Here is a 27,705-nt window from a genome sequence, read left to right on the forward strand (position 1 = left end):
GTCTGGAGGAGTGTGCTTGATTTCGCTCAAGGACACGCACATGTATTCACATGAGTGAAGCTGGCGGAGAGATCGGTTCACTCACAGAAATGCAAAGTCATCTGAATCCACTTGGCAGTGTGTAAATGTCCTTCTGTTAAAAGACTAAACATGATCACTGCTCAACAATTAAAAGGAGATTGCAAAAACCTTGTGATTTATGACACATTGATGAGACTGGAGATTGATAAATTGGATTAGTGCATTCTGGCCTGATGTTGATTCGCAGCTGGTTGACAAAAGTACAGAACAGAATTAAGTTAGAATTTATAACCAGATGCAGCACTTCTGTTTTCCTGAAGAAATACCAATAGTGCAATTTTAAACTAAATAAATAAAAGCACAAAAATTAAAAGAAGAAGAAGAAATAAGCAATCAAACAATTTCATTATTGGCATGATAGTTTTACATATATTGCTAAAGCATCTAAACAATAAAACAGAGACAGTAATGATTTTTCAGAGGTGTTAATAAAAGTAATATTGGAGTGTGTTTACTACTTCCAAGATTAAAGTTTTAATTCAATGTTTTATTTAATGTGTTCATTTCTTTGTAATTATTTGTGAAATTTCTGAGCAAAAACTGTTTCTACAATTGATTTTTCCAGAGATTGTTATAAAAATAATAAAAAATACAGCATTATAGTTAGGCTATGTATAAAATAAAATAAGAAATAAAAGACAATGTAAAATAATAAAAATAATAATAATAATAAATACATCAACGTAAAGTAAAAAAAAGGGTCAAATAAAATAAAGCAATTTAAGATAATCACAATAAAAAATAAATGAAAATAAAATACCCTTGAAATGTGAGGCTTGGCAAAATATAATATATAAAATCATTTAAAAATAAAATTAATTAATTAAAGAAGGTTTCAAATGAAATAGAATAAAGCTATTTAAGATAATCATAATAGAAAATAAATAAAAATAAAATAAAACAATGGTTAACAAAAGCCATAATAAAACAAAAACATGCCAAACACCCTTGAAATTTGAGGCTGGGAATAAAATAAAATAAAATAAAATAAAATAAAATAAAATAAAATAAAATAAAATAAAATAAAATAAAATAAAATAAAATTAAATAAAATTAAATTAAATTAAGAAGATTTAAAATAAAATAAAATAAAATAAAGAAGGCTTAAAATAAAATAATAAAATAAAATAAAATAAAGAAGTTTTAAAATAATATAAAATTCGCAAAAGCCTCGACAGAACACACACTGGCCAGACACCCTCGAGGACCAACATGATCTGACACACACTTCTGCAGCCCCTCATGAAGACCCCCGACCATCACCGTGTGTGTGCGTGTGTGTGTGTTGGTGTAATTTGAAGCTCGTGGAGGGTTTGCCATCATCACATGGTGGAAATTTCCACGCGCTCCTCCCAGCCCAAAAGCGGGTCTGTTCTGGAGGAGCGACGCCAGTGTCTCTTCATCCTGCGAGCTCTGCGCTGCTTCTCTGAAGGATCCAGGTGGGTTCATACACACAGACACTCATTTAATAAGAGAATGAAAGTGAAACATTGATGTTGCGCTTCTGCAGCATCACGGTTTGGCGCTGGCGCGAGACAGAAGCGATGCATCAGAAGCATCACTGAACGGAAAAGAAAACTTCTAATTACTATTATTACACTTTTGCGCGTGCAAACGTTAAATCAACATGTTTGAAACATTATAACGCGCATTTGAACGATATAATCCAGAAACGGTGTTTTCAGCGTGCATCTGTAATGTTTTGGTGAACGGTATTGTTTTGTTTTCACGCACACAAAGCGATTGTGTTTGGCGCGCGCCGGAGCTCGTTGCACCAGTCAATCAACTCAACCTGCAGCTTTTAAGGCTTTAAACACACACGTTGCGCAGAGTTACTCTCATATCAAGTGTTTAACAACATTTGTATTATTCTTTTTAGCTCTATGTCTGGAGGAAAAGCGTGTTTGTGATGCACATCCTTGTTTGTGGTGAAGTGCTGTTAGGAAACGGCATTCAAAACGAACTTTATAAAAGCAACACATGTCAGCTTTACAACTGTTTACAGAGGAAAAATATTGTTTCCGTTTAATTTGCATTTACATGGATGCATTTAGCAGACACTCTTATCTTTTGTGCATTCAACAGACTCAGTTAGCGACTTACAAAACAGAAACAAAATCCACCTTTTCTGGATCGTTACACTGATTTGCATGTAAGAGTAGTTTTAGGAAGCCCACTTTCTGCATTTAAATACTAAACTGGCAAAGTAGCATAGAAATGAGAAGGAGTAACTCCATGTGCTGCAGTTGTATTGAGGTTTATCCCAATCCAGAACATTCTACCCACCAATGCTGAACTCACTCTCACACACACACACACACACACACACACACACACAGGATGCACCTTTTATAAATCATGACCGGCCAGTAATTATTGGCATTGCATGCTTGCATATAACTCTTATTAATTTAGAGTCTGAGTTATAAGGGTCTTCCTTTACATAGATTATAGCTTTATTGTGTTTGTTTGACTGTATTTCAAAATAATGAAAACATTTACAACGTTACAACTTTACACCATGAACCGGTTATGACTAACAGAGATGTGTTTGTTTGTTGGCATAAAGTCGTTATTTTATTTTATTTTTATGTTCTTTATGGCATCAATGATTTATGATCATATTCATAATCCAAACCCATCACGGCGCCTCGGCCGTCTGTCATATTCATGAACTCTGTGTGTGTTAACTCTGGGTTGTTTGTGCCCCAGCATAGTAAAACTGCTCAAAGTAAACTTTCCCTTGTCCGCTTACACAATTTAAACAGTGGCTCATAAATCTGAACTAACCTGCGTTCCCAGTTTCAGTTAGAGATGAATGATAGCCGTCAATCATTTGAGTCGGATAGTGTAGTCACTAAAATTCACTTAAAGTAACTTATATAAGTTACATTTTCCCAGCTTAACAAAATATGTTCTAAGGACATTTTACTAATGTTCCCATTAGGTTATGAAAACAGTATTCTGATGTTCTCTGAGCAACATTATGAGAATGTTACTTTTGAAAGTTCTCCGAACATTCTAAAAAAAGTAGCAACATTTAAAAAGTGTTAGAGGAACGTCCAACTAAAACGTTTCAGGAACAATAATGTTCCATAAATAATGTTTTTATGCTAACATTTTGAAAGCATTATTAATGGGCAGATAACTTTTGAGTGAATGTTACTGAAAGAACATTTGTTCAGAAGTTCTGAGAACATTCCCTTTTAGCTGCGTTTTATTACGTTCGGAAATTTAGACGAAATCAATTTAAAGTGAAACTGAAGCTGTGTGTAATGCGTAATGGGCTCACAAACTTTCAGTCATTCTGCATGAATCTTAACGTTTGCATGCTTGATGTAAATTGCATTTTAAAAGTTGCTTCGGAATATAAATTGGATTACATTTCATATTATAAAAAGCAACCTTTATTCCAGAAAATACTGTCGTTTTTTTCACAATAACTGCGTATATCACCGCATCATTATTTCTGATTGCAATCAAAAAATTGAATGCTTTAATATCATGGGTTCAGTGTTTTTTTTTTTAAATAATGAAAGCGCTTCAGAAAAAGAACTGATTCTTGGACCCAACTGTAATTTTGGTGCAAACTCAAAGACCGAAAATAACCTCAGAGAACAAACACGGATGAAGCCACAATGTTCCAGTCGTTCTGAGCCACATGCACAGAATTTCCACTATCGTCTAATCAGCCTTTGTCAGCAGATTCAAATTGGACGTGATATTCATGCTAATTATGATCATAATTATAAGAAGGTGTCTTTATGACACATGAGAGTCCATGGAAAATCTCAGTGCTGCAATACTACAGTGTTCTGGACGGTTGCCAAAACGTTGATGTATGGTAACTTAGTAGTTTTTAGCACAACACTAGTGTTTTTTGAGTGGTTTTTGAAAAAAAAGTCCATCCTCGCGTCTCTAGACATGGCTCTGCTCATCTTACATTATAATTAACGCGAGCAGCTCAGGACAGTCCATTATGTGTTCTGCTACGTCACTGATGTCACAAGCAATGAGCAAATCGATAGACTGATAAGATGTTGGACAGAGAGATGAAACCAAGGACATATGACAAGCAGAAAATAAACATCTGAAACTCTTTGTATTTGCAATCCAATTTTTAAGTCAGTCAAGCAGTTTTTGTAAAGGGTCAGGCACCAAAGCTGTGTAGCAACGCTTCTCTTATTTGTTTTCTGTCATTTCTGCTGGAGGTAAATCTGCGGAAGCCCAACGATCTTATAATAAAACGTTGTCAAATTTGGCACGCTGATGAAGGAGCATCTCAGCTGCTGTTATGCCAAATTTGGGGTATCGGGTGAACATATACAAGTATATGTTGAAAATGCAAGTATGAGAGGTCGGTTTTAAGTTTTATGGAGCAAAGGTAAAGCAGCGGTGTGAGATGGTGTCCGTCTCTCTGCTGCTTGATATATTTTCTGTAATGTAATCTAGAGCCATAGGAAGGGTCAGGCTGGATAATCTTAGAGCTGAAGGAGAACATGAGTCCCGTTGAGCGCTCAGAGAAATAATAGCACTGAGAGAGCATGCAGGTTAACAGTGAAATCTCACACGTGTAAATCATTGTGTGTTGCTTGGGACGGCTCGTCCGGAGTCGCATGTTCTTGGGCGGGAATGTGGAATGTTGCTTCCCATTGTTCCATCTTTCTCATCCTTCCTCTTGTTTCCATGGCAACCACTCGCACGCCGACGACTGCGCAGATGGCGATCCTCTGCCTGTGCATGCTGCTACAAGATACCATGAACTAGAAGCCGCGAAAAAGTTTGGGCCGTTTCCCAACGTGGTTCCTGGAAGCACACCAGCAGTACACATTTTGGACATCTCTCCTATCTGAGCCATCTATTTCAGGTCTTGGAGTCTTTACTAATGAGCTGATGAGGTAGATGTGTTTGATAGGCGCTTTTCATGTTTCCATATATAAATATATGGAAATATAAAAAGCTTTGAATATTAAATCTGGACCCTTTCCATTATGAAGATTTTGTAGAGTGTACTGTAGAAATAAGGTTGAGTACGTTTTTGTTGTGTTGGCTCTCATTCTTATAAGAAATAGTGTCTAAATACCAAATTTTGGGTTAATTTTTGGGGCACTGGTTGAGCGTGCTAGTTTGACTCCGTCTGAAGTGTTGGTTTGTATGAGGGTGATATATTTGGATTTATTTTGAGGTTGAAGGAACTAGATTTTATTCTTTGTCTGTTAAGTTAGAATGTTTAGTTGTATTTTTAGCAAATTAGTAATTTAATCTATTATACATTACACTTTGAGTGTGAGGTGTTGTGTTTCTGTGGAGTGTTGTGTGTTTGACCCTTGAGCCGGAGCTTCTGATTGGCTGGCGGTGTTGAGTGTCTCCATATAAGGAAAGGCATCTGGCCACAGGAAGACTCTTTCTCCTTGAGATTGGAGCACCTGCATCAAGACGGTATGATTGGTTTTTGACCATGACTAGCATAACATGAGACGACATTCAGACGCAGTCATGATGTGGGAGTTAAAAAGCCCCATGTCCATCCATAATTTGTCTTATTTTTGTGTGTAGCAAGTTTTTTAAATGGATCACCTTTGGCTGGATTGCTTTGATTGGGATTGTATGTTTTGGGATGATGTGGCACACTGGTTAAATGCTGCCAGTGTTGCTCCAGGGTGGTTTAGCCAGTAATAAATTCACCATTTTAGATAAAAGCAGCTGTTAAATGGCAAGTTACAGTACTAATTCTATAAAACTCAGTATTTCAGTTGGCACTGATGGATTTTTCAATGACCAAATATTGATATTTAGAGATTTGGAGTACTGCTATCTGATAAAATGATAACTTCATGATACAAGAAATCAACTGAGCACATTTTACAGAACATTTACTTGAATATTTACTGAAATTGGAAATGGAGAACCATTGGTGGCCATTATTTCAATTGGCAATTTTTAGACATCTGGAGTTCTGCCATTGGATATAATGTTAAAGTTGAACACATTTTACACAATTATTACCATAATATTATCAACCAAAAAAAAAAATCACAGATATTTGAGAATGTAGCACACTAGTATATTGGTGATCATTATTTAAATAACATACAAAAACATTATCTGAACACATATTTTATGTAATATTTACTTGACTATTTACCAAAATGTACAAATAATTGGGACTGTGTGTTGCTAGTGTATTGGTGGTCAGTACTTAATTTGGATGATATTGGATATAATGTTGATTTATGACTACATAATACAAAACAATTAGCTAAATGCTAATTTTCCACCATATTTATTCCAGTTTTTTACAAAATTCACCAGTATTTTCATGTGTTGGTAATTTTTTTCCCATATCTCAAATGGCACTAGCAAGACTTCTGATCTGAGTTGAATGAAGTGGTTTGGATCAGTGACCCCGGAGTGTGTGTCCGTATGTGTGTTTTGCACACACCTCTGTAGCGTATGCAGATTGGCGGCTGCTGGTTGGCGTCCCAGAGTGAGTCTTCAATATCTGCGTCCGTGAGTCCGAGTGACCCCAGATTCTTGCCCCAGTGCAAACAGAAGTTGATGCAACACGTCGCCTTATCTCGAACTCATTTCTGGAAGCCCGTGTGGCCTTCAGTGAAGCAGGTGGAGGGGAGAGGGGGCGGAGCTTCGCTCTGAGTGGTTGACAATTGGAGTGTTCTGATTGGATGACGTGGGCCCTCCCAATGCTCTTTAAAGCTTCCACTCACCTCCAGGGCTAAAAAACGAAGCTCATCCTTGTTCTGTGAACACATCTAGTGTCCTGCTTGTTAACGGCTTTCATTGTGAGTAACCAAACCACCATTAATACATTATAAGCATGTTAAAGCAAGAGGAGATCTTTGGGTTTTGCGTTTGGTTGCTCAATGTTGGTGCTTTAGTTTGTGTGTGTGTGTGTGTGTGTGTGTGTGTGTGTGAGTCCAGATTGAAGAATGCTGGTTCAAGCACAAACACATACGTTTCCCTTTGAAGAGCGAGTGTTTCTCGTCGTAAACACTCCAGCTGCTTGGAGACATTCATGAGGACAGCACAACTAAGACCGGTTTAAGACCAGTCCACACTGGTTTCACTTGAACTGCATGCCAACAGTTCGGTTTCGATGGTTTATTTTCTAGTTTCTCCAAAATGCATGAGATTACAGCAGAAATGTCTGAGATGCTGAGGTTCTCCATTTGATGTCTTTGCTGTCAAAGACAAACGATTTAAGGCATTTCATCTACTGTTTTTCTAGTTCTGCTTTCAGTGGTTATTCCCGATGAGTTTTGCTGTGTTGAGAGCTGGTGTAATGAGTGATTTGAGGCTGACAGATCTCAGCGTTTCTCAGTGTGTCCTGGAGTTAAAGGTGTGGTCATACTTCATTAGCCGTGTCCATCTGGGTCTTTGCTGGTTAGGCTGGTTTAACAAGGCTAGAGTTTGTTCTTAGACTTGATCTCTTTCGGCTGAAGTTACATGTTTAAATGCTTAGTTCAGACTAATGAACCAGAATCTGTTATGCTTTGCTGCACCCTCAGAAAAAAAAGGTACAAAAGTTTTCCCCTTTTAAAGGATACTAATTTGTACAATATAGGCACTAATATGTAGGTGAGAACATGTATCTTTAAGATACTAACATTTTTCCTTTAGGGAAAAAAAAGGTCCAAAATGAGCCTTTTTAAAAGGTTTAGCCCCACTTTTGTACCTTTTTTATCTACCTTACCTTATGAGTCATGGTAAAGTTATTTACATTTATTCATAATAGGATAAGGTCAAAAGGTACAAAATGTTTTTTTTTTTTTTGCTGTAAATGTTGATAAAAATACTTGGTAAAAATAAATGGTGCATTGAAAAAATTTGAATAAAACAATTCCAAGACAATAGCAAAGAAAGGTCAAAAATATTGAATTAAACTTAAAAACAGACTCCAACTCATGCATTGCTGTAAAATCAAATTGCAACATTGCATTACTTGGCAGAAGTATTTATTCTGATCTGTATTAGTGTTCAGTAAAATATTGGTGTGTTTTAACATATTGCTGTTGTTTTCTAGAAGCAGTAACTGTCTGATTGCACACAGTAAAAATGGTTTACTTTATGTTCTGGTGTGTGAATCCAGTAAATGCACCACATCTGCGTTCTTCCTCAGTCCTGTGCAATATTTCCATGAGTCTATAGTTCAGCGGTTTCTCTGGCCGCGTTTATGAATCCTATCAATGAGGGCTTTGTGTCGGTGAAGGGGAGCATTGTGGGTAACCGGGTGTAAGAATTGTTTTGCGGTGTGTTGGCTTATTAACTGGCTCTTATGTAATTCTCTCCGTCCTGCTGGACGCTCAGGGAATGGTTTTCAGGACGGTCTGTGCCTTGCATGGGCTGGAAATAGCAGACCTGAGGCCAGTGAGCGTTGTGCGCTCGTAACAGGTGTGTGTCGGCGCGCAGCTAAACGCGGCTGATTCCAGAGCTAGTGCGTCATGGAGCAGATCAGACACAGATACATGAGTCCTCAACCCAAACACTGAACAAACACAGCCTTTCTGTGGAGCTGGAGTCCTACAGGAAATAACTGCTGAATCCAGCAATAGTGACGTGTGTGTGTGTGTGTGATTGTAATTACAACATATCACATATTAAAGATCTGAGCAGCTCACTGAAGGCTAGGTCCAAACCAATGTTATTTTAGGATCATTGACATACTTGTGTTCCAGATTGTATTAGTTTAGTTTTTGTTTTAATTTATGCACTATGTGTATTTTTCAGGGTTACTGTGCTATATATAACTGGTTTAAAATGTATCCTATACATAAAAGTTATGTTATTGTGTCTCTGAAATTATTCGAACAATTGTTTCTATAGTTTTAGCTAATAAAGGTTGTTAAAATATTTAAAAAAATAAAAATAATTGGGTTAACTGAATCTAAAACTAACAATCATGAATTGAAAACTGAAATAAAGTCAATAAAAACTGGACTTACAATAATATAAAATATATAGAATATTAAAAATATAGATTATTATATAGTTGATATAATATAGAATTAATTATAATGCAATTATAGCCGAAATAACAGTACAACCATTGTCTTAATCGTATGTGTATTTGATTTTATCACCCAATGTCGTGAATATGATTTTAGTGCAGATTAATATCTTTAAGAGCTGGTTATGTAGTATTAATGGACCGTGTTTCAGTCATTATAAAACTCATTCCGTTGTCTGACAACAGAAACATTCAAATATAATAATAAAAATAGTTTTATTGAGAATTTGGATGCATTGAAATACAGTACGTGAGCGCAGGGAGGCAAGACAGTACGACGCACTTACGTCATGAATATGCTAATTAGATGATGATGTCATCTAGCGACATTTAGCGACTTTTCAGGCAGGGTTTGGCTGTTTTCCATTGAAAGAAGATTCTTTTCATTAAACGTCATGTTTTGGGGTGTGGAAATGTCGCCACTATAATAAAAAAAAATAGTGAGTAAAACTCTGACATATTTTAACGATTCTATGCCACGAACTTTAAACATTTACACACTTTTGAATATCCAGCGTTTAGTTGATCCTGATAAGCGCTCGTCGTCACAGTTCTCTACACAACTCTTTGTATTTCTTCTTTCGTGATGGTTTGGAGTCACAACATCTTTGTTTCCGGGCAGAACGTTAAAATACGACTCACACGTCTTCCTGAAATCCACTTTTTCGGAAGTGTTTCCACTTTTGTATGAACCATCATCATGTTGGAGCTGTGGCTTATCAATTATTGAGCTCATGCAAGCTCAAATATGGCTTGTAGCATTTCTTGATCTTCTTTCGTCCATCTCTCATGCAAATGGACAAATGCATGGTCTGGTTTGGCATATTTGGAAGATGTTTTGCATTAAAGGTCCCTCGTAAGTGCTGTGGTGCCACAACAGACCATTGTTCGTTGTCCATGGGTGAAAGATCATGTTGCTTGCGGTCTTTGAAACTGATGGGCAAAGAACCAGCAAAATGTCAATATTGCAGCACCAACTTGTCTATCAGACAGATGTTTTTGCCCAGATTTTATTGTCATTAGACAACGACAAGGATGGACCCAGAATTGCATTGCAATAGGAATAGGAATTGTTAACTAATTGGAATAGCTGCTAGAATCTGGATGCATTAACTCATTCTTTATGATTAAAAAAGTCAAATGAAGACACTGTGAATGATGTATTGATCTTTTATTTATAGAGCTGCTTCCTGGTGTCAGTTCCAGCTCCAACCAAATCTCTCTGGTGCTTCTTCCAGCCATTTTCCCAAAGACCAAATCTGTGAACATGGACCGTCTGGAGCTGAAGAAAGTGAGCACAGAGGCGGACGACGAAAGCAGCGTGGACGATCGCTTCACGCCCATCGATTCAGAGAAGGCCAGGTCAGAGTCTCTGTTGTGTGTGTTTGATCTCCACATGCACAACATGGTGTGATGACATATTCATGCATGGATCCATCATGTAACCTGTGAAATGCCTTAACAAGGTGTCTGTATTCACGTGTTACAGCCAGTTTCTGGATGACGACGACGGAGAGAGTCAGAAGTTTCTCACCAATGGCATCATGAAGAAGAAGAAATATGATGAAGAAGAATATGTAAGATTCTGAAACTCATTTACAAATTTACACTCTCTCTCTCTGTTGATTAACCCTTTCTCTCTCTCTCTCTCTCTCGGTCTCTCAGCACCCGGGTCACACGTCGTTCGGGATGTCCGTCTTTAACCTCAGTAACGCCATCATGGGAAGTGGAATTCTGGGACTGTCCTTCGCCATGGCCAACACCGGCATCATACTGTTTGTGTGAGTATTTGCATAAAGTATAAAATGGGAGGAGCATGATATAGAACTCATGAATATTAATGATGTGTCAGAACTTTCAGCCAATCATAATCCTGGTTGAAGAAATGCATTTGTTGGAAAGTAGGCTCTAGTCATTTTTAAACTTTGTCATCACTTCTTTCTAAGTATTAAGTGTAATTAATTAAAGTTAGGCTCTTTTATTATTTGTGCCCACATTTAATGCAAACACTCAAACTGAGATCCTCATTGTTTCTTTGTTTGGTTTTTTTTTGCCACATTTTTTCGGGATAAAATAAATAACTTTTTTAAATAAATAAATATACATATAATAATAATAATAATAATACAAAAAAGAAATATATATATATATATATATATATATATATGATCATATTATTAATTGATTTGACAGTACTCTATATTATATATATATATATATATAATATTTATTATTATTTTTTTTTTTTTAAATGTAGCATTTCTTTTTACAGTTAGACCGCAGCAATCATTAAAAACTTGAAACCATGAATGAATGACTGTCAGATAAAAAAAAATAGAGGCTTTATTAAATTTTTTTAATTGAAACCGAAATGAAAATTAATAAAAACTATATAGAATAAATATGACTAAAACTAAATTCTATTTCTGTATGGTTTCAAAAGTCGAAATGTCTGCTCCAGCCCAGTCTGTAGCTAAAGCAGTACTTCCAGAAACCTCCAGAGCTTCTTATCAGAGAATGTTTTCTCCTGTCTGTGACACGCTACACCGCGCATATCGCAAAGAAACTATGTAGCTATATTTAGCTAGCGGCTGTGGTCTGCTGTTCAGTGAAGGGTTAAAGAGTGCGTGTGTGTGCGTGTGTGTGTGCGCGTGTGTGTGTGACTGACAGCAGTCAGCTGTGTATGGCCAGCAGGAGGCAGCGGTGTACACACACCTCCAGCAGAGACAGAATCAGACTGATTTATGGGCTGTAAACCAGCGAGCTGTAGCTTGTTCTGGATATTAATTGTATTTAATATCATTTAATTAACTGTGGACTTGATTGGCTGGTAAGTAAAACTCTCAGGCAAAGTTTTGAGTCTCTTCTCTAGGTCAGATGCTCCTCAGCATGTTTGGGATCGTCTTGTTAGTAACATGCTGCAACATTAGCTGAGGTTTATTTTTGAAGCGCTTTCTAAATGCAGGCCGCTCATGTGTGTGTCTGTGCGTTGAAGATCCCCTCCAAAATACCATCAATGGGAGAAAAATCATTAAAAGCTGACTTATCTACTATTCAAATGAGTAATTATGATCTTTGTGGTTCAAAATGGTTTTAATACAAAGCACCAAAATAGAAATTGTGACCCCTCCAAATGACAAGCAAATCAAAATGGTATTTAACGAAAGCAAATTTATGACTGTGCAACTGTTAAAAAAATAGATATGAGAACGTATGATAAATAACAAATGTTTAACGTTATTTAAAGGTTACAAAAAAGTTTATTTTTAATACTGTAAAATGTTATAAAGTCCCGTTGTCTTGTTGTGGTTAGAATGTTACTTAAATGTTACAAGAACGTTTCTCCCAACGTTCTACTAACTTTATTGTTACACAAAATGTAACATTATTTAAAAATGTATATGTTATATTCTAAAATGTTATAATGTCCAGTTGTAACGTTATTTAAAAGTTAAATGTTTATTTTTTTTATATTTTAAAATGTTATCGTTATTAGAACGTTATTTAAGCGTTACAAAACGTTTCTTAGAATGTTCATCAAATAGAATATTTTAGAACGTTGATCCCGGAACGTTTCCTCTTAACGTTATAAGAACATTCCATAAACATTACTTTAAGACTGTTTCGTCCTAACATTTAAATAATGTTTAAAAAACGTTCCCTGCTAACTAAGTGACTACCCTTACCAAAAAGTAGTATGCTTCAAGTTTATTTTATTTAGTATACTTAAGTACACTTTAAGTATACTTAAAGTATCTGCTTGTAAACTAAAAAAATTATTCTAGCTTCATGCGTTATTTTTTAACTCTTTAATGTGGGTAAGTTTAATAAAAATGAAGAAATAACATTTTGAACAAAAAGCTGCAAAAAGACTATGAATTGGAATCAGAAAGATGATCAAAACGTCGATGGAGTCGATCAACTGTAATTATTATTTCTTCATCGGTCCACATTTTATTCCATAACGTTACAGTTTTGATGCGGTTTCATTTCAGATGATCGTGTTAGATTACATGTTTTAGCATCTGCTCTTCCTTTTTCTTCTTCACTTGTGTTTTCTTGGAAATTCTGTGCAGAAGATGTGTACTAGCGCCCTCTAGAGTATAACAATGAAAACACAGATTCTCTAGGAGTATCTCAAATATATTAGACTTTTTGTAAGTATATGTTATTTTAAATATATTTCATAGCATTTCCAAAGCATACTTTAAGTTTAAAAGGAGGTTATACTAATAGCACACTTGAATAAACAAATTTTTCGTAAGGGTTTGCATTTGAACGCATGATGTTTTATATTGTAGTCAGTGGATTTCTGACTTTTATTTTGTTTTTCCAGCATTCTCCTGCTTGGAGTCGCTATCCTGTCGCTTTACTCCGTTCATCTGTTACTAGTGACGGCCAAAGAAGGAGGTGAGTTTGACGCTATAACAAACAAACACGTTAATATCCGAAGCATGCAGTCGATGCTATAATGTCCTCTGACTCCAGGCTCGCTGATCTACGAGAAGCTCGGAGAGAAAGCGTTCGGATGGCCGGGAAAAATGGCAGCTTTTGGATCGATAACTCTGCAGAATATCGGAGGTAAAGGTGTTATCTTTAAAATCGCTTGACTCTTTAGTTTTTAGCGCGAGTGATGTGACGTTAATGTGTTTGGTTCGTCTTCAGCCATGTCCAGCTACCTGTTTATAGTCAAATACGAGCTTCCAGAGGTGATTAAAGCTTTTCTCGGGCTGCAGGAGAACTCTGGGTAAGTCCCAGTGAGGTTTAATGAGTATTTGTGTCTGTATAGCAGTGATTTAAAGAATAATATCTGATTTATGATGCAAATTTGCTGTAGTTTGTGGAGAGAGATATGGATCGATGCATCAATCAAAAAAATCTATATTTTTATTATTTGTATATTATTTGTACAATTAAATGCAAAACGATGTTCTTCCTCAGTATTTTGATCTTTTTTACCATTACAAATATTTAAACATCCTTAAATCAAGATATATTTAGTATTGATTTCTCAAAATGTGTTATTTTTAAAGATTCAGATTAGTTTGAATAAGATTTTTTTTTATGTTAATGAAATTTACATGTAAATGAAATTATATTCACTTTAAATAGATTAAAATATTTATAATTGTTAAATGTATTAATATTTTACTTTAGAATATATTTTAAATAATTGATAAATATGTTACGACTTGTTTTGTGAAAAATGTATCAGAATTAAGTGAATTCTTGCTTAAAACAAGAACAAATATCTGCCAGTGGGCTCCGAAAAATAAAAGGAAAACAAGATATATAATTTTTGGTAATTAAATTTGTATATTGTATATTTATTATATATCAAAGGAAAATTAAGTATATTTTGTCTTTTTTTTAAAGGAAAATACACTTAATTTTAATGCATTTCCAAGAAAAAGACTTAATAGCATGTCATTTTGCTTCTAATGACCCCCTTAAAAACGTAAGAATATATTTAAATAATTAATAAATATATTACAACTTGTTTTGTGAAAAATGTATCAAAATTAAGTTAATTTTTGCTTAAAACAAGAACAAATATCTGCCAGTGGGCTCCAAACAAATTACGTTTTTAAAAGGAAAAAATATATATATTATTTTTCTGTTAATAAAATTTGTTTTTTTATGTATGAACATTTATGTAATTTTAAAATGTATTATTATGTTTTAGAATATATTTAAAATAAATATAAAAACAATTAAAAAATGTATGTTTCAGAAATTGTCTTGTTTTTTGAAAAATGTATCAAAATTAAGAAAGTTTATGCTAAAAACTAATATATTTAGCAGATATTATGTCTGAAAACACACTTAATTTTGATGCATTTCCAAGAAAAAGACTAAACAGCATTTAGCATTAGTAACTTTGCTTCTAATGACACTTCTGTAGAGCTGTCTGCTGAAACTGAAGTCATTTTATGAATGTTTTCTTGTTTATTTCAGTGCAGCTGCATTGAAACAGTCTGTATTGTATATTCTAGTATCATGTATTGAGGGATTGCATGGGTTCTTCTCTGTGCAGTGAATGGTACCTGGACGGGAATTATTTGGTGGTGTTTGTGTCCGTGGGCATCATTCTCCCGCTGTCTCTGCTGAAGAACCTGGGTAAGACTGATCTTGTCGTGTGAGAGAGCTTGTGTTCGTGAAGCGAGTCTAACTGGTTCTCGTCTCACAGGGTATCTGGGCTACACCAGCGGCTTCTCGCTCTCGTGCATGGTGTTCTTCCTGGGAGTGGTACGTTTACTGACGCTGTTTTCCTCTCCGCTCTCATGCCAGTGTGTTTTAGACGATGGTACAGCATTCATGTGTCAGTAGGAGTACCTCAGTCAAAATTAAAATCATTTACTAGCTCCAAACCAATGTTCACTTAGTATCTTTCAGATACCATTATAGATTTTATTCATATTTTGAATTATTCATATTTTTTATTATATTTTTAACGGATTGGTTTTTCATTTTTAGTATTTTTTTTTAAAATGTCTGTGGTTTTTAAATTTCTTTTATTGTAGTTTTAGTTATTTTATTACATAGTTAAACTAAATTAATAAAAAAAAAATTTTTTATATTTTATTTGATATTTATTTTAAGTCAATTAAAATGTTATGCATGTAGTTTCAGTTTATTATAATAACCATGTTTATAGTCTTTAATAATTAATTTCAGTTAACATTTTAATAATCGATTGATCATTTTCAAATTATTTTTTTCTAAAATAAGTATATTTTACAATTATTTTTATTCTAGTTTAAGCTCAGTACATTTACTAAATTACTACATTACTTTTATCTACATTTTATTTATTATTAATTATTTATTATTATTATTATTTATTTCACTACAAGTAACGTTTTTTTATGGTTTTAGCTTTTAGCTAATGTCTGTGTAGTTTTTAATTTTAGTTTTAGTTATTTTATTACATAGTTTAAATTAATAAAAAAGAGAGTTTTTTTATATTTTATTTGATATTTATGTTAATTAAATTTAAATGTTATGTTTTAGTTTTAGTTAACTAGAATAACCCTGTTCAGAGCATTTTATAACTAATTTTAGTTAACATTTTAATAATCGATTAATGATAATTATCAGTCTTTTTCTTCTAAAATAAATATATTTTTTATTTTTTTTATTCTAGTTTAAGCTTAGTACATTTACTTCATTACTACATTACTTTTATTTATTTATATACTTTTTATTTTATATTTTAATTATTATTATTATTATTTGTTTCACTACAAGTAAACATTTTTATGGTTTTAGCTTTATTAAATAACCCTCACCCACAAAACAGTCCCAATTTTCATATTTTCCAGAACTATCCCCAAAAAAACATCACAAATCTATTATTATGCTTCAGGAGATGTAGAAAGATGTATGGGCTACTGTATTTGTATTTTCAATAAACGTTTTACATATATGGAGTGTCTATTTACACTAAGTGCAAATACTCCGTCTGATTGGCTGAAGCGATTTCCACTAGCTCCGCCCACTAACGTGTGATTCGTCTAGTCGACACTGCAGAATACCACCAATGATCATCAGCTCCAGTGGTGCAGATTGTAAAACGTGTGATTTAATCATTTGTTTGGCTGATACGAGGCTGATTTCTCATGCGTGGTTCATTGTTTTCTCTCTCAGCTGATCTATAAGAAGACGATCCTGCCGTGTCCTCTTCCGTTCTTCTACCAGCACGAGTCAAACATGAGCGTGAACGGCTCGGACGCTCTGGGTCTGTACTCGCTGCACAACGCCTCGGCGCTGGCCTCTTTATCAGCAGCGAACGCTCCTCACCTGGATCCTCACGCACCGCTCCACAGCGCCGTCCAGGTCACGCCTCACCCCGAGGACACCGAGGACATGTGCACGCCCAAATACTTTGTGTTCAACTCACAGGTGACCATGCACAAACATGTCATTGATCCTGTCGGACCAGAAGAGAAAAAAGACGAGAGCATCACGGTGTTTGCTGTGTTTGTGTCTTTCAGACCGTGTACACCGTTCCCATCCTCGCCTTTGCTTTCGTGTGTCATCCTGAAGTTCTGCCCATCTACAGCGAACTCAAAGAGTGAGGAAAACTTTCTACATGCAAAAAATTAATAAATCTATTCTGTCCAATAAATTAAACACTTAAATCGTAATGCACCAATAGAAATAGAAAATTGGCCAATAACAGGTAATTATTTAAATAGTGTATTTTTAAATGGCAAAACATTATATTATATTATATTATTTAAATAATATATAATATTACTTAAATAATATCATATAATTTATATTATTTAAATAGTTTTAAGTAGTAGTTTTTAATAATTTATTATAATAAAAAAATTATAATATCAGGTCAAGTAATGTTGCTCTATTAAATAATTAAATAATTTTAAGTAGTGTTTTTTTATTATTCTTAATTTTCTATTATTATTATTATTATTATTATTATTATTATTAAATAGCATAAGGTCCAATAACAAAAACAATGAGATTAAGAAATTTGGCTATATATTATATTATATTATATTATATTATAGTTTTAAGTAGTTTATTATTATTATTATTATTTTTACTTTTTATTTTTTTTATTAAATAACATAAGGTCCATTAACAAAAATACTGAGATTTAGAAATTTGGCTATATTATATTATATTATATTATATTATATTATATTATATTATATTATATTATATTATATTCTATTCTATTCTTTTTTTTTAATGGCATCAGGTCCAGTAACAAAAACAATAGGATATTAAGAAATGTTAATATTGTTTTGTATTATGTTATATTAGATATCAAATAAAATCTGATCCCAGCACAGTGTTTCTCGATAAACTGGAAGAATATTCGATAAAGCAGATATCGACTGACACCGTTATAATCACCTGTGCTGTATCTCACCGAGCTGTTTCTGGTGTTCTCAGTCGCTCTCGGAGGAAGATGCAGACCGTCTCAAACCTGTCCATCCTGGCGATGCTGGTCATGTACCTGTTCTCCGCTCTCTTCGGCTATCTGACCTTTTACGGTACATTACGCTCTTCTCATGCACACCTTCAGCACACAATCCAGTCCAGAAGTTACTCGTTACTGAACGCCCCTCCCTCTCTCTCTCTCTCTCTCTCTCTCTCTCTCTCTGTGTCTCTCTCTCTCTCTCTCTCTCTCAGATCATGTGGAGGCAGAGCTGCTTCACACCTTCACCAAGGTCTATAAGTTTGACACGATGCTTCTTCTGGTGCGTCTGGCCGTGCTGACCGCTGTGACACTGACCGTTCCCATTGTGCTGTTCCCCGTGAGTAACAGAGATGCTCTTTTATTTATTTATTCATGTCCTCTTATTGTGGCCTGTCATGCATCTGAAAAAACATGCTTTGGTTTAATATAACATGATGCATTAAAATAACTGCATAAAAACATGAGGATTCAGTGCAGCAGAGGGAAAAAATTAAGATTTCTAATAAACAGTGGTTTACTAGTAAATGTGGTTCTTTTTAATGAATTAATTTGTAATGAAATCAATAAAGAAGATAAAAAAGGAACCCTTTTAAATAAATATAAGGTTACAATTAACAACAGAGCCCAAACGTAAATTTATTTTAGTATTTAATTTTAAATATTATAATCAGCGCTCAAAAAATTCAACAAGTATTTAAAAAAAAATATTACAATTAAAATAAAGAATTAAAATATATTAACAAAATTATTAAAACCTTAACTAAAATGAAACTTAAAACAGAAAATGGAAAAATAAAATTGAATTAAAAAAATTTGCAAACTATATTAGAATATCAATGACATAAAAGCGTTGAAAATGACTTGAATTAACTGAAATAAAATCTCAAAACTAGCTGCTAAGGCAGTGTTTATCATTTTTAATGTACTAAGATAACCAAAACCAATACATAAAAAAATTAAGGAGACATTTAAGAAAATAAATAAATAATAAAACGACTAAAACACAAAACTCAAGTAAAGACGAAGTGAAAATAGAAAAATAAAAATATCACTTAAAACTAATATGGTCTATCAGTGATACTAAAATAACACTGATTTGTTCCATTAAAAATGTATTTTTCTGTCATGTGACGACAGAGGGCGTTCTAGAGCTTCTTTTGCTCAGGCCCCCTCCTCTCTCTCTCTCTCTCTCACACACACACACACACACACACACACACACACACAGTGAGGGAGGGAGGGGCGATCAAAGCCAGTGGAATATTACAGCTGCAGTGCAGCGTGTGTCCTCCAGAGGCGCTGTAATCACACAAAACACTCCTTCAGCTCCTCTAATCAGATCAGCGTTTCACTGAAGACTGAAATGTGCTGGTTATATTTGATTAGTTTGTCTAAAAACGTTAAAACCTTGGCTGTTTACACCGCTTTAGCATCGGACGGCTTGTGTGAAAGATCACAGTCGAGCTGAGGCCTGAGCTTTACATCAGAGCTTGCAGAGCTTGAGACATGCTGTGTTCTTGGCCTTCGAGTTGCTCTTTAATATGACGGTCCGTGAGATTTCACATGCTTTGTCTGAGAGCCATCGGAGACCTTGAGTCCGGCTCGCAGACGACACTCGCTAACAGAAGCGAGACACACGAGCGATGACGATGCTGGACGTTTGATGATGATATGAAGGTTGTTTCTTCTGAATTCAGGTTTTCTCAGGACACATCGAGCAGTGACAGCTGTCTGCTCTTATAAAGGACCCCGGGGCCCTTCAGCTCCGGTTACACTTCTGTCAGATGCTTGATTCAATGAGGCCACCATTTATTACACTTTCAACAATCTGCAGAGTTACAAAAATTATTTGTTAAAAAGTACATATATAAATATTATTTATTTATTATGTTGTTTTTTTTAAGTATGATATTTTTGATATTTTAACAATTTGTATTATCTAATTATTATTTTTATAATTTATTATTATTTATTATATTATTAATATTTTATATTTATATTAATATTTTAACATTAAAATACATTTATAAGATTAGTTAAAAAGTACATATATATCTGTATTATTATTTATTATGTATTTAAATTTTAAAAGTATTTTAACATAACATAATTTTTGTTATTATATCTAATTATTATTCGTTATTATTTTATTTATTTAATAATAATATACTAGAATTATTATTAATTAATATTATTAAAATATATGTATTAATATTTTAACATTAAAATACATTTATTATTTTGCACATATAAAATATATTTTTATAAACATTCTGTTAAAGTATCATGCGTTTTTTATTACGTGATTTTTTTTAATGATAATATTAGATTATATATTTATTAATAAATTAATAAGTTTATGAACATATACTTTTAAAAAGTGTGTGTTTGTGTTTATAAATAAATTCATTAATATATTTATAACATACTATTGGTGTATAAAATTGTATAAAACAGTTACATAATTAAAATTCTAAATTCTATAGGTAAATATAAAAATATTATGATATATAATTATTATTTAATATTATGTTTTTGTTAAATGGGTCATTTTTTTTTGCATTTATTGTTAAATGTCTACTGCTTTTTAATTCACTTTTTAAATATATATTTGATTTTGTTTTTATTCTATATATTTACTATAAGTCTCTCTTTATGTTAGTCTGGGATTAAAGCGGTCACACTGTGACTCCTGTGAGGTCAGTGCAGCCTGGGGTCAAAGGTCATGTCAGTGCAGTCACATGATCACGTATGAGAGGAGACAGAGCTTTTCTCTGAAAGCTGGTGCTCGTCTTCTTCTGGTTTTGTGGCTGATCTCTCTCTGATCTCAGCAGCTATTTTTGGAGCCCCTTCTCTGAAACTAGCATGTTAAGCTACTTATTTCAAGTAAAGAAACAACACCGAGGCTGAAAATCTAGTTAACTACACAACAAACAACAGCAGATGATTACACTGAAGCTGTATCTTATAGACATTTCTCAGATTACAGTATTTGTAAAACAGGCTGTTTTCATGCCACAAAAACCTTAGATTTGAACATGAATTTACACGAAATATTACTGTAACAATGTTTCTTGAGCTCCAGGTGTTTCGAGAGACTCCATTAATCAACTTTGTCTGCTAAAATTATTTTTTCCATCATATTTAACCGTTTTTATACACTTTTTCTTAATTTGTTATTGTCATTTAACAGATATTGTAATTTAAAAATAGATTAATTATTGCAGCAAGAGTTTAGAGGTAACAAACTTACTTTGTCTTATCATTCAGTTAAAATATCTGAATAATCACAAATTAAGACGAAGCAAAATGACCTAAAATATTAAGTGTTGTTTTCTGAAAAATGTATCAAACTTTTTTATTGTGAAGATTAAAAAAATATGGAGTGAATGGAAAAATAAAATTAGTTTTTCCTTCAAATTGAGCTTATTTCTGACCCCATTTCTTGATTTAAATTTTTTTACATATATTAAAAATGCTAATATTGTACTATAAATATATTATTATATATTTGTATACACTATCTATTAGTAGTAGCATTAGTGGCATATTCAATTATATATTTTAACAATTTATTGTTAATAAATTTTTTAATTACAAAATGTATTAATAATGTTGCAATAAACTATTTCCTAATTTTTATTAATATTATTAAAAGTACATATAGTCTATTGTTTTTTCTTATTAGTATTTTAAGGGCAAACTTTTTGAAAACTTAATTGTGCATCTTCTTAGCTTTATGAACGTTTCGATATCTGTAGTGTAAAATGAACAATAATTTAAAGATGAATTAGTGAGTTAATTGTTAATGAAGTAAAGAGTTTTCAGTGTAGCTGAAAGCGGCAGCACGGTTGGGTTCACACAGGGCTTTTTAACGACTGGTTCTCTGTAACTGTATCTTCAGACGTTGAAAGCGCAGCTGCGTTTAATGCGATCTCTGCTTGAGTGATCTGTGTCAGACTCGTCTCTGCTGCTGGCTGATGCAACTCTACCACACACTTACACTTGTGATCCTGCCTCAGGCTCCGCCCACTCTGTGTGTGTGTGTGTGTGTGTGTGTGAACTTTGGCCCAGTGTGAGCAGGTTCTCATGCTCTGAGCGGATCAGTCCGGGTCCTGTGACCTGCGCTCAGATAATTCACTCACCTGCTCAGGATCGTACAGTTCCTGCTCCATTCAGACTCCAGTGTGTGTGTGTGTGTGTGTGAGAGAGAGAGAGAGTGTGTTCACACAGTGCTTTTTATAACAGTAACACTAGTTCTCAAAGGAATTCAGTTAAATCTAAACACATAATCGTGTTTCAGAAATGAAGTTATGTGCTTTCATTTGTTTGGAATCTTGTGTAAAGCCGCCGGACTGGAGATTTACTTCTGCTTGAACATTTCGATCACAGACTCTTAGAGATCTGGACCACAGTGCATATGAAAAATGATGTGTGTTTTCACTGAAGAGAACCATATTTATTACAACAGCAACCATCCACATTACCTAATTACTTATAATAAAAAAATTATAAAACATCTATCTATCTATCGATAATAATTTTTTATAGTTAATAGATTCAAGTTTATATATATATATATATATATATATATATATATATATATATATATATATGTGTGTGTGTGTGTGTGTGTGTTATTTATATAATAAAAAACGTTAATCTATTAACTATAAAAAATTATGTATGTGTGTATATTTTATATATATATATATATATATATATATATATATATATATATATATAATTTTATTTTTAACAAATGTGTAATGGGACTTTTAATGTTTTGTAATGTTTTTTTACATTTAATTATTAAAAAAAAAAAAAAAAAATATATATATATATATATATATATATATATATATATATATATATATATATATATATAAATATATATATATATATATATATAAAATATTAATGTTATTTTTACCAAATGTGTAATTTGTTTATATATATATATATATATATATATATATATATATATATATATATATATATATATATATATATATATACACACACACAATGTATATTTATAGTTTTTTTCTTCACTTTTTAATATACATAATTTTTTAAACAATAAATGTGATTTATATATATATATATAAACAAATTACACATTTGGTAAAAATAACATTAAAAACATATATACATATAAAATAAAAAAACATTTATTGTTTAAAAACATGTATATTAAAAAGTGAAGAAAAAAACTATAAATACACTATAAATAAACTATAAATATATATATTGTGTGTGTGAATATAAACAATAATTGTGTATGTATTGTGATTATATTTCTCGTTTCTCTCACAGTATTGTAGAATTGCTTGCTTTAGTTAAACAAGGTGATGGTTTAGTTTGATGATGTGTGTGTTCAGATCCGTTCGTCCGTCATCACGCTGTGTTTCGCTGGAAAAGAGTTCAGCTGGATCCGACACTTCCTCATCGCCGCCGCGATACTGGCCTTCAACAACCTCCTGGTGATCTTCGTCCCCACCATCAGAGACATCTTCGGCTTCATCGGTCAGTGCTTGTGCTTGTGAGGAGCTGAACACACACACACACACACACACACACACTGACTCCTCCTCTTCCTCCCGTAGGTTCGTCTGCAGCCACCATGCTCATCTTCATCCTCCCCGCCGCCTTTTACCTGCGGCTCGTCAAGAGCTTACCGTTCAGATCGCCGCAGAAAATATCCGTGAGTGCATCTTGTGTTATGTTACTCCTGCTACTTTAATATAATTATGATATACCACATTCATTAACATACTAAAATAAATAGTAGTCTTTATTATCAACACATGACGTGCATTAAACATCAGGGTTTCCTAAACTACGGGGAAATTCAAGGGGGTTCGTGAATTGGTAAAATAAATTAAACCAATAAAAAAATTATAATAATAATTAAAATATAAGCTTAAAATCTCAGGGTAAAAATTACAATTATAAATAAAATATAAATATGTATTCCATTAAAAAAAAAACGAACTGTAATTAGATTAAAAAGCATTTTTAAATGTTTTTAAAAAGTATTTAATTTTTGGAATTTGATTGTGTAATGCTTTTTTAATTTTATATATATATGAACTCTAGTAAGTAATAAACACGTAATTAACATGTTTTTACTATATAGTTGAAAAAAATCTATATATTGTGTTATGTATATTACATGTATATTATTATATTAGATTTTATGTTAATGTTTTGTTTATGATGCACTATTTTTAAAATATTTAATTATATTATAATATATAATATTTAATTATATATATATGTATATATATTATATATTAAAAAAACTAAATATATTGTATTATGTAATTGTTATATTAGATTTCATTTTAATATTTTTATTTTATGTGATGCTCTATTTTATTTTTATTTTTTATTTTATATTATTATATTCTAAATATATATTTATATAGTAAGTAATAAACAAGTAAACCTTTATAGTAAATAAAACAATATATTGTATTATGGAATTATTATATTTTATTTTATGTAATGCTCTTTTATTTTATAACTTTTTTTTTTTTTTTTTTTTTACATAATTGTTATATTTTATAGCATTTAATTGTATTATTTCCAGTAAACTGTAGTGTGATTGTGGTCCACAGGCGGCTGTTTTCCTGGTGGTGGGCGTCTTCTTCATGATCGGCAGCTTGTCTCTGATCGTCTTGGACTGGATCCACAATCCTCCCGGCTCTAGAGGAGCTCATTAAACCTCCGCATGGACCTCTCTCTCCTCTCTCATCTGTTTCCCAGCTCGCCGTTAAAGAGAGACCGAGCTGGGCAGAAGGGTTCATCACAGAAGCACTTCATGTTTGGTCTCATCAGCTGGACATAGATAGATAGATATAGCTGTTATCAGTTCACTCAAAGATGATATTTCAGAACTAAATGATGCTGACTCTGTGTTTATTATTATCACTTGAATCAGATTTCCTCTTCGAGAGGGGAAAAAGGTCCAATTTTTGTACCCAAATTCTAGTGTTGGTCCACGCAAGCTTAGCTTTTTCCTCTCCACCTGATTCGGTTCTCTTCGCTAAGAGGATTTTGTGCATTCATCTTTCTAAAGAAGTTTAGATAATAATTTAGCCACACCACACAGACACGAACATCCGTTTGTGACTCATTAATCACACGCACAAGCCCAGACCCGACCGTTCGCTCTCTAACCCGGCTCTGCTTCACAGTCCCATCACATCAGGTTTACTGTGGAGACCACGAGAGGGTCACGCCTGTCGCCCTCATCGTGTTTCTGCTTGCGCCGGTCCTGCCAAAGTGGACGATATTTAAAGATCCTTTGGTGATCTATTTACTCATGAAGCAAGTGAATATTTCAAATGAAATGGTTATGATATTTTTGCATGTTTTGAATCACAAACATGGTCTTTTTGGACGTTGTATATGGTTTGTAAATAGTCTAATTCGTTTCGTTTGGGTCACGGATGGACGCCGGGAGGGGTAGAGTTTTAGTATTGTATTTTAGATCTCGGTGCCATCGTGACGTTATTTTCTTTTGTAAATTTGTAGAAAAGCCATTGTATTTGTATTGTGCCTCCTTGACGGTTTCACGAGGAACTGACACATGGAGTTACACGTGTTTTTGCTCTTCTTTTTTTGTTTGTTACTTGATTAGTTAGCAGCTGAAATGATACGGAGACTCGCAGACAAATGTTTGGTCATATTTCACATCTAGAATGATTGAAAACCATCTGATTTAGAGCAGTATTTGTCTTCCGCTGTTTACCGGCGTAAAAACATATCGGACGTGTTTGTAATGCAATTTATATATGCATTTTAAAGTGGACGTGAAATCAAAACTGACCCTATTTGCTTTCTTATTAACATTTAAAGATCTGTTAATGCATTAACTAGCAAAAAAAAAAAAGTTTTTTTTTTCTGGCAAAAAAAATATTTTAAATATATGTCTTCAACAATTTTATTATTTTATTTTATTATTATTATTATTATTTTTTTTTTTTTTTTACCTTCATATATCAAACTATATTTCAAAATGTACATTAGGGGCAAGAAAATACATTTCTAATTCATTAATGTTTATTTTTTATTTTATAAGTTCACCTGTGATATATAAAGACAAAGTTTTTCCTTAAATGTGAAATGTGAACATATTTTCTCGGATTGAATATATATGGAGGGCAAAATAAACTTTGAAGTGCTTTTAAAAATATATTTCTATTTTTAAAATATATTTTCAAAATTATAAAAAAAATAATATTTTTGAAAAACATTTGAGCAAGTAAAAATATATTTGACCCCTTTTTTGAACGTTGTAAATATATTTATTTAAAATATAATTTAAAATATTTTTTTTGTCATGTAGGTGGTTAATAAAAACACATCTGTTAATTCAGATAAATTCATACTATTATAATAATGCATTAGTAACTGTTGAAATTAAGATTAATAAATTCTTTAGAAGTATTTTCATTGTTAGATGAAACGTTAACAGATGAAACATTTATTATTATTATTAACCCTTTCTTCATACACGTTCAAAAGAAGTGCTTGCGTCATTTTTAATCAAAATGTAAAAAAACTATTTCCTTTCTTTTTCATTTCTGACTTTCCATTCAATTTTCATATTTTCACACGAGATTATGGAAGTAAAATGGGTTGTGAATGTTTTTCATGTCGACTTTAAGCGTGTTAGCGTCGCTTCAGACGTCCGTTCATCCTCAGACTTGTTCCTGTCGCTTCCTTCAGGGAAAATGTGCAGGAATTGAAACATCACTGAATCTACGAACTGTAACAGTTTAGATGATTTTGGTAATGTGAAGTGAACACAGTATCCCAGTATTTTGCTGATTGTAGAGGAACAACCGATCATATCTGTATCACTGAAGCTGTTTCCATTTAATGTAACATGAGAAATAAAGAAACGTGAAACAACATCCTTCTTTGTGTTTCCACCGGTGGAGAAAGTCATGATGTGAATATGAAAATATAAAATTACACTGATGAATCTCACTTAAACGTTTGAAAATATTTTATCCTTCGAATAATTACATTTATATAATTAAAAATAAATAATAATTTAGGGAAATTTACTTTGATCACAAGAGTAAACATTAAACATTTTGTTATTAAAATAATATAAATATTTATCATGTAAGTAGCTTGGGATAAAAGTATCTGCTAAATTAATAAATGAGAATTAAATCACTAAATTTAGAGCGCAATTCTTAGTTTTCATCCACATTTTTTTAATATATATAATTAATGTCACTTATATAACTATAAATGTATTAACATATATAATTTTATTTAAAATATTCAAGTATTTTTTACAGTGATTTTGGGGTATTTTAAAACAGCACAAGAATAATTTAAAACATGCAGTATACACACCAACACACACACACACACACATATATATATATATATATATATATATATATATATATATATATATATATATATATATATATATATATATATATATATTTGTATTCACTATCAATTTATTAAAACATGTTGTTTTATTTAAAATATTTAAAGAAAACTTTCACAATGAAATTGGAGAAAAATACATTATTTAAAATATATATATATATTATAAATTCCTTTACATGCATATTACCAAAAAAAAAAAAAAAAAATCAAG

General features: G+C 32.6%; 1 protein-coding gene across 4 annotated transcripts; it reads left to right on the forward strand.

The window, feature by feature from the left end:
- The first annotated feature begins 1,379 nt into the window (after positions 1 to 1,379).
- LOC113085070 (sodium-coupled neutral amino acid transporter 4-like) lies at positions 1,380 to 26,992 on the forward strand. Of its 4 annotated transcripts, none has more exons than XM_026255073.1 (16): positions 1,380 to 1,520; positions 10,288 to 10,468; positions 10,596 to 10,683; positions 10,772 to 10,887; positions 13,443 to 13,516; positions 13,595 to 13,687; positions 13,772 to 13,853; positions 15,144 to 15,226; positions 15,297 to 15,355; positions 16,757 to 17,011; positions 17,104 to 17,183; positions 18,035 to 18,135; positions 18,275 to 18,399; positions 23,447 to 23,591; positions 23,672 to 23,769; positions 24,689 to 26,992. In XM_026255073.1, the coding sequence occupies exons 2-16, from the start codon at positions 10,374 to 10,376 to the stop codon at positions 24,791 to 24,793; spliced, it is 1,599 nt and encodes a 532-aa protein (XP_026110858.1). In that variant the 5' UTR covers positions 1,380 to 1,520; positions 10,288 to 10,373; the 3' UTR covers positions 24,794 to 26,992. The 4 variants fall into 4 exon arrangements, with proteins under 4 accessions (XP_026110858.1, XP_026110859.1, XP_026110857.1 ...); XM_026255074.1 differs by having other exon boundaries at positions 1,390 to 1,520; positions 10,345 to 10,468; XM_026255072.1 differs by lacking the exon at positions 1,380 to 1,520 and adding an exon at positions 6,670 to 6,881.
- The last annotated feature ends 713 nt before the right edge of the window (positions 26,993 to 27,705 follow it).

The sequence above is a fragment of the Carassius auratus genome, unplaced genomic scaffold, assembly GCF_003368295.1.
Source record: "Carassius auratus strain Wakin unplaced genomic scaffold, ASM336829v1 scaf_tig00041264, whole genome shotgun sequence".
NCBI lineage: Eukaryota > Metazoa > Chordata > Actinopteri > Cypriniformes > Cyprinidae > Carassius > Carassius auratus.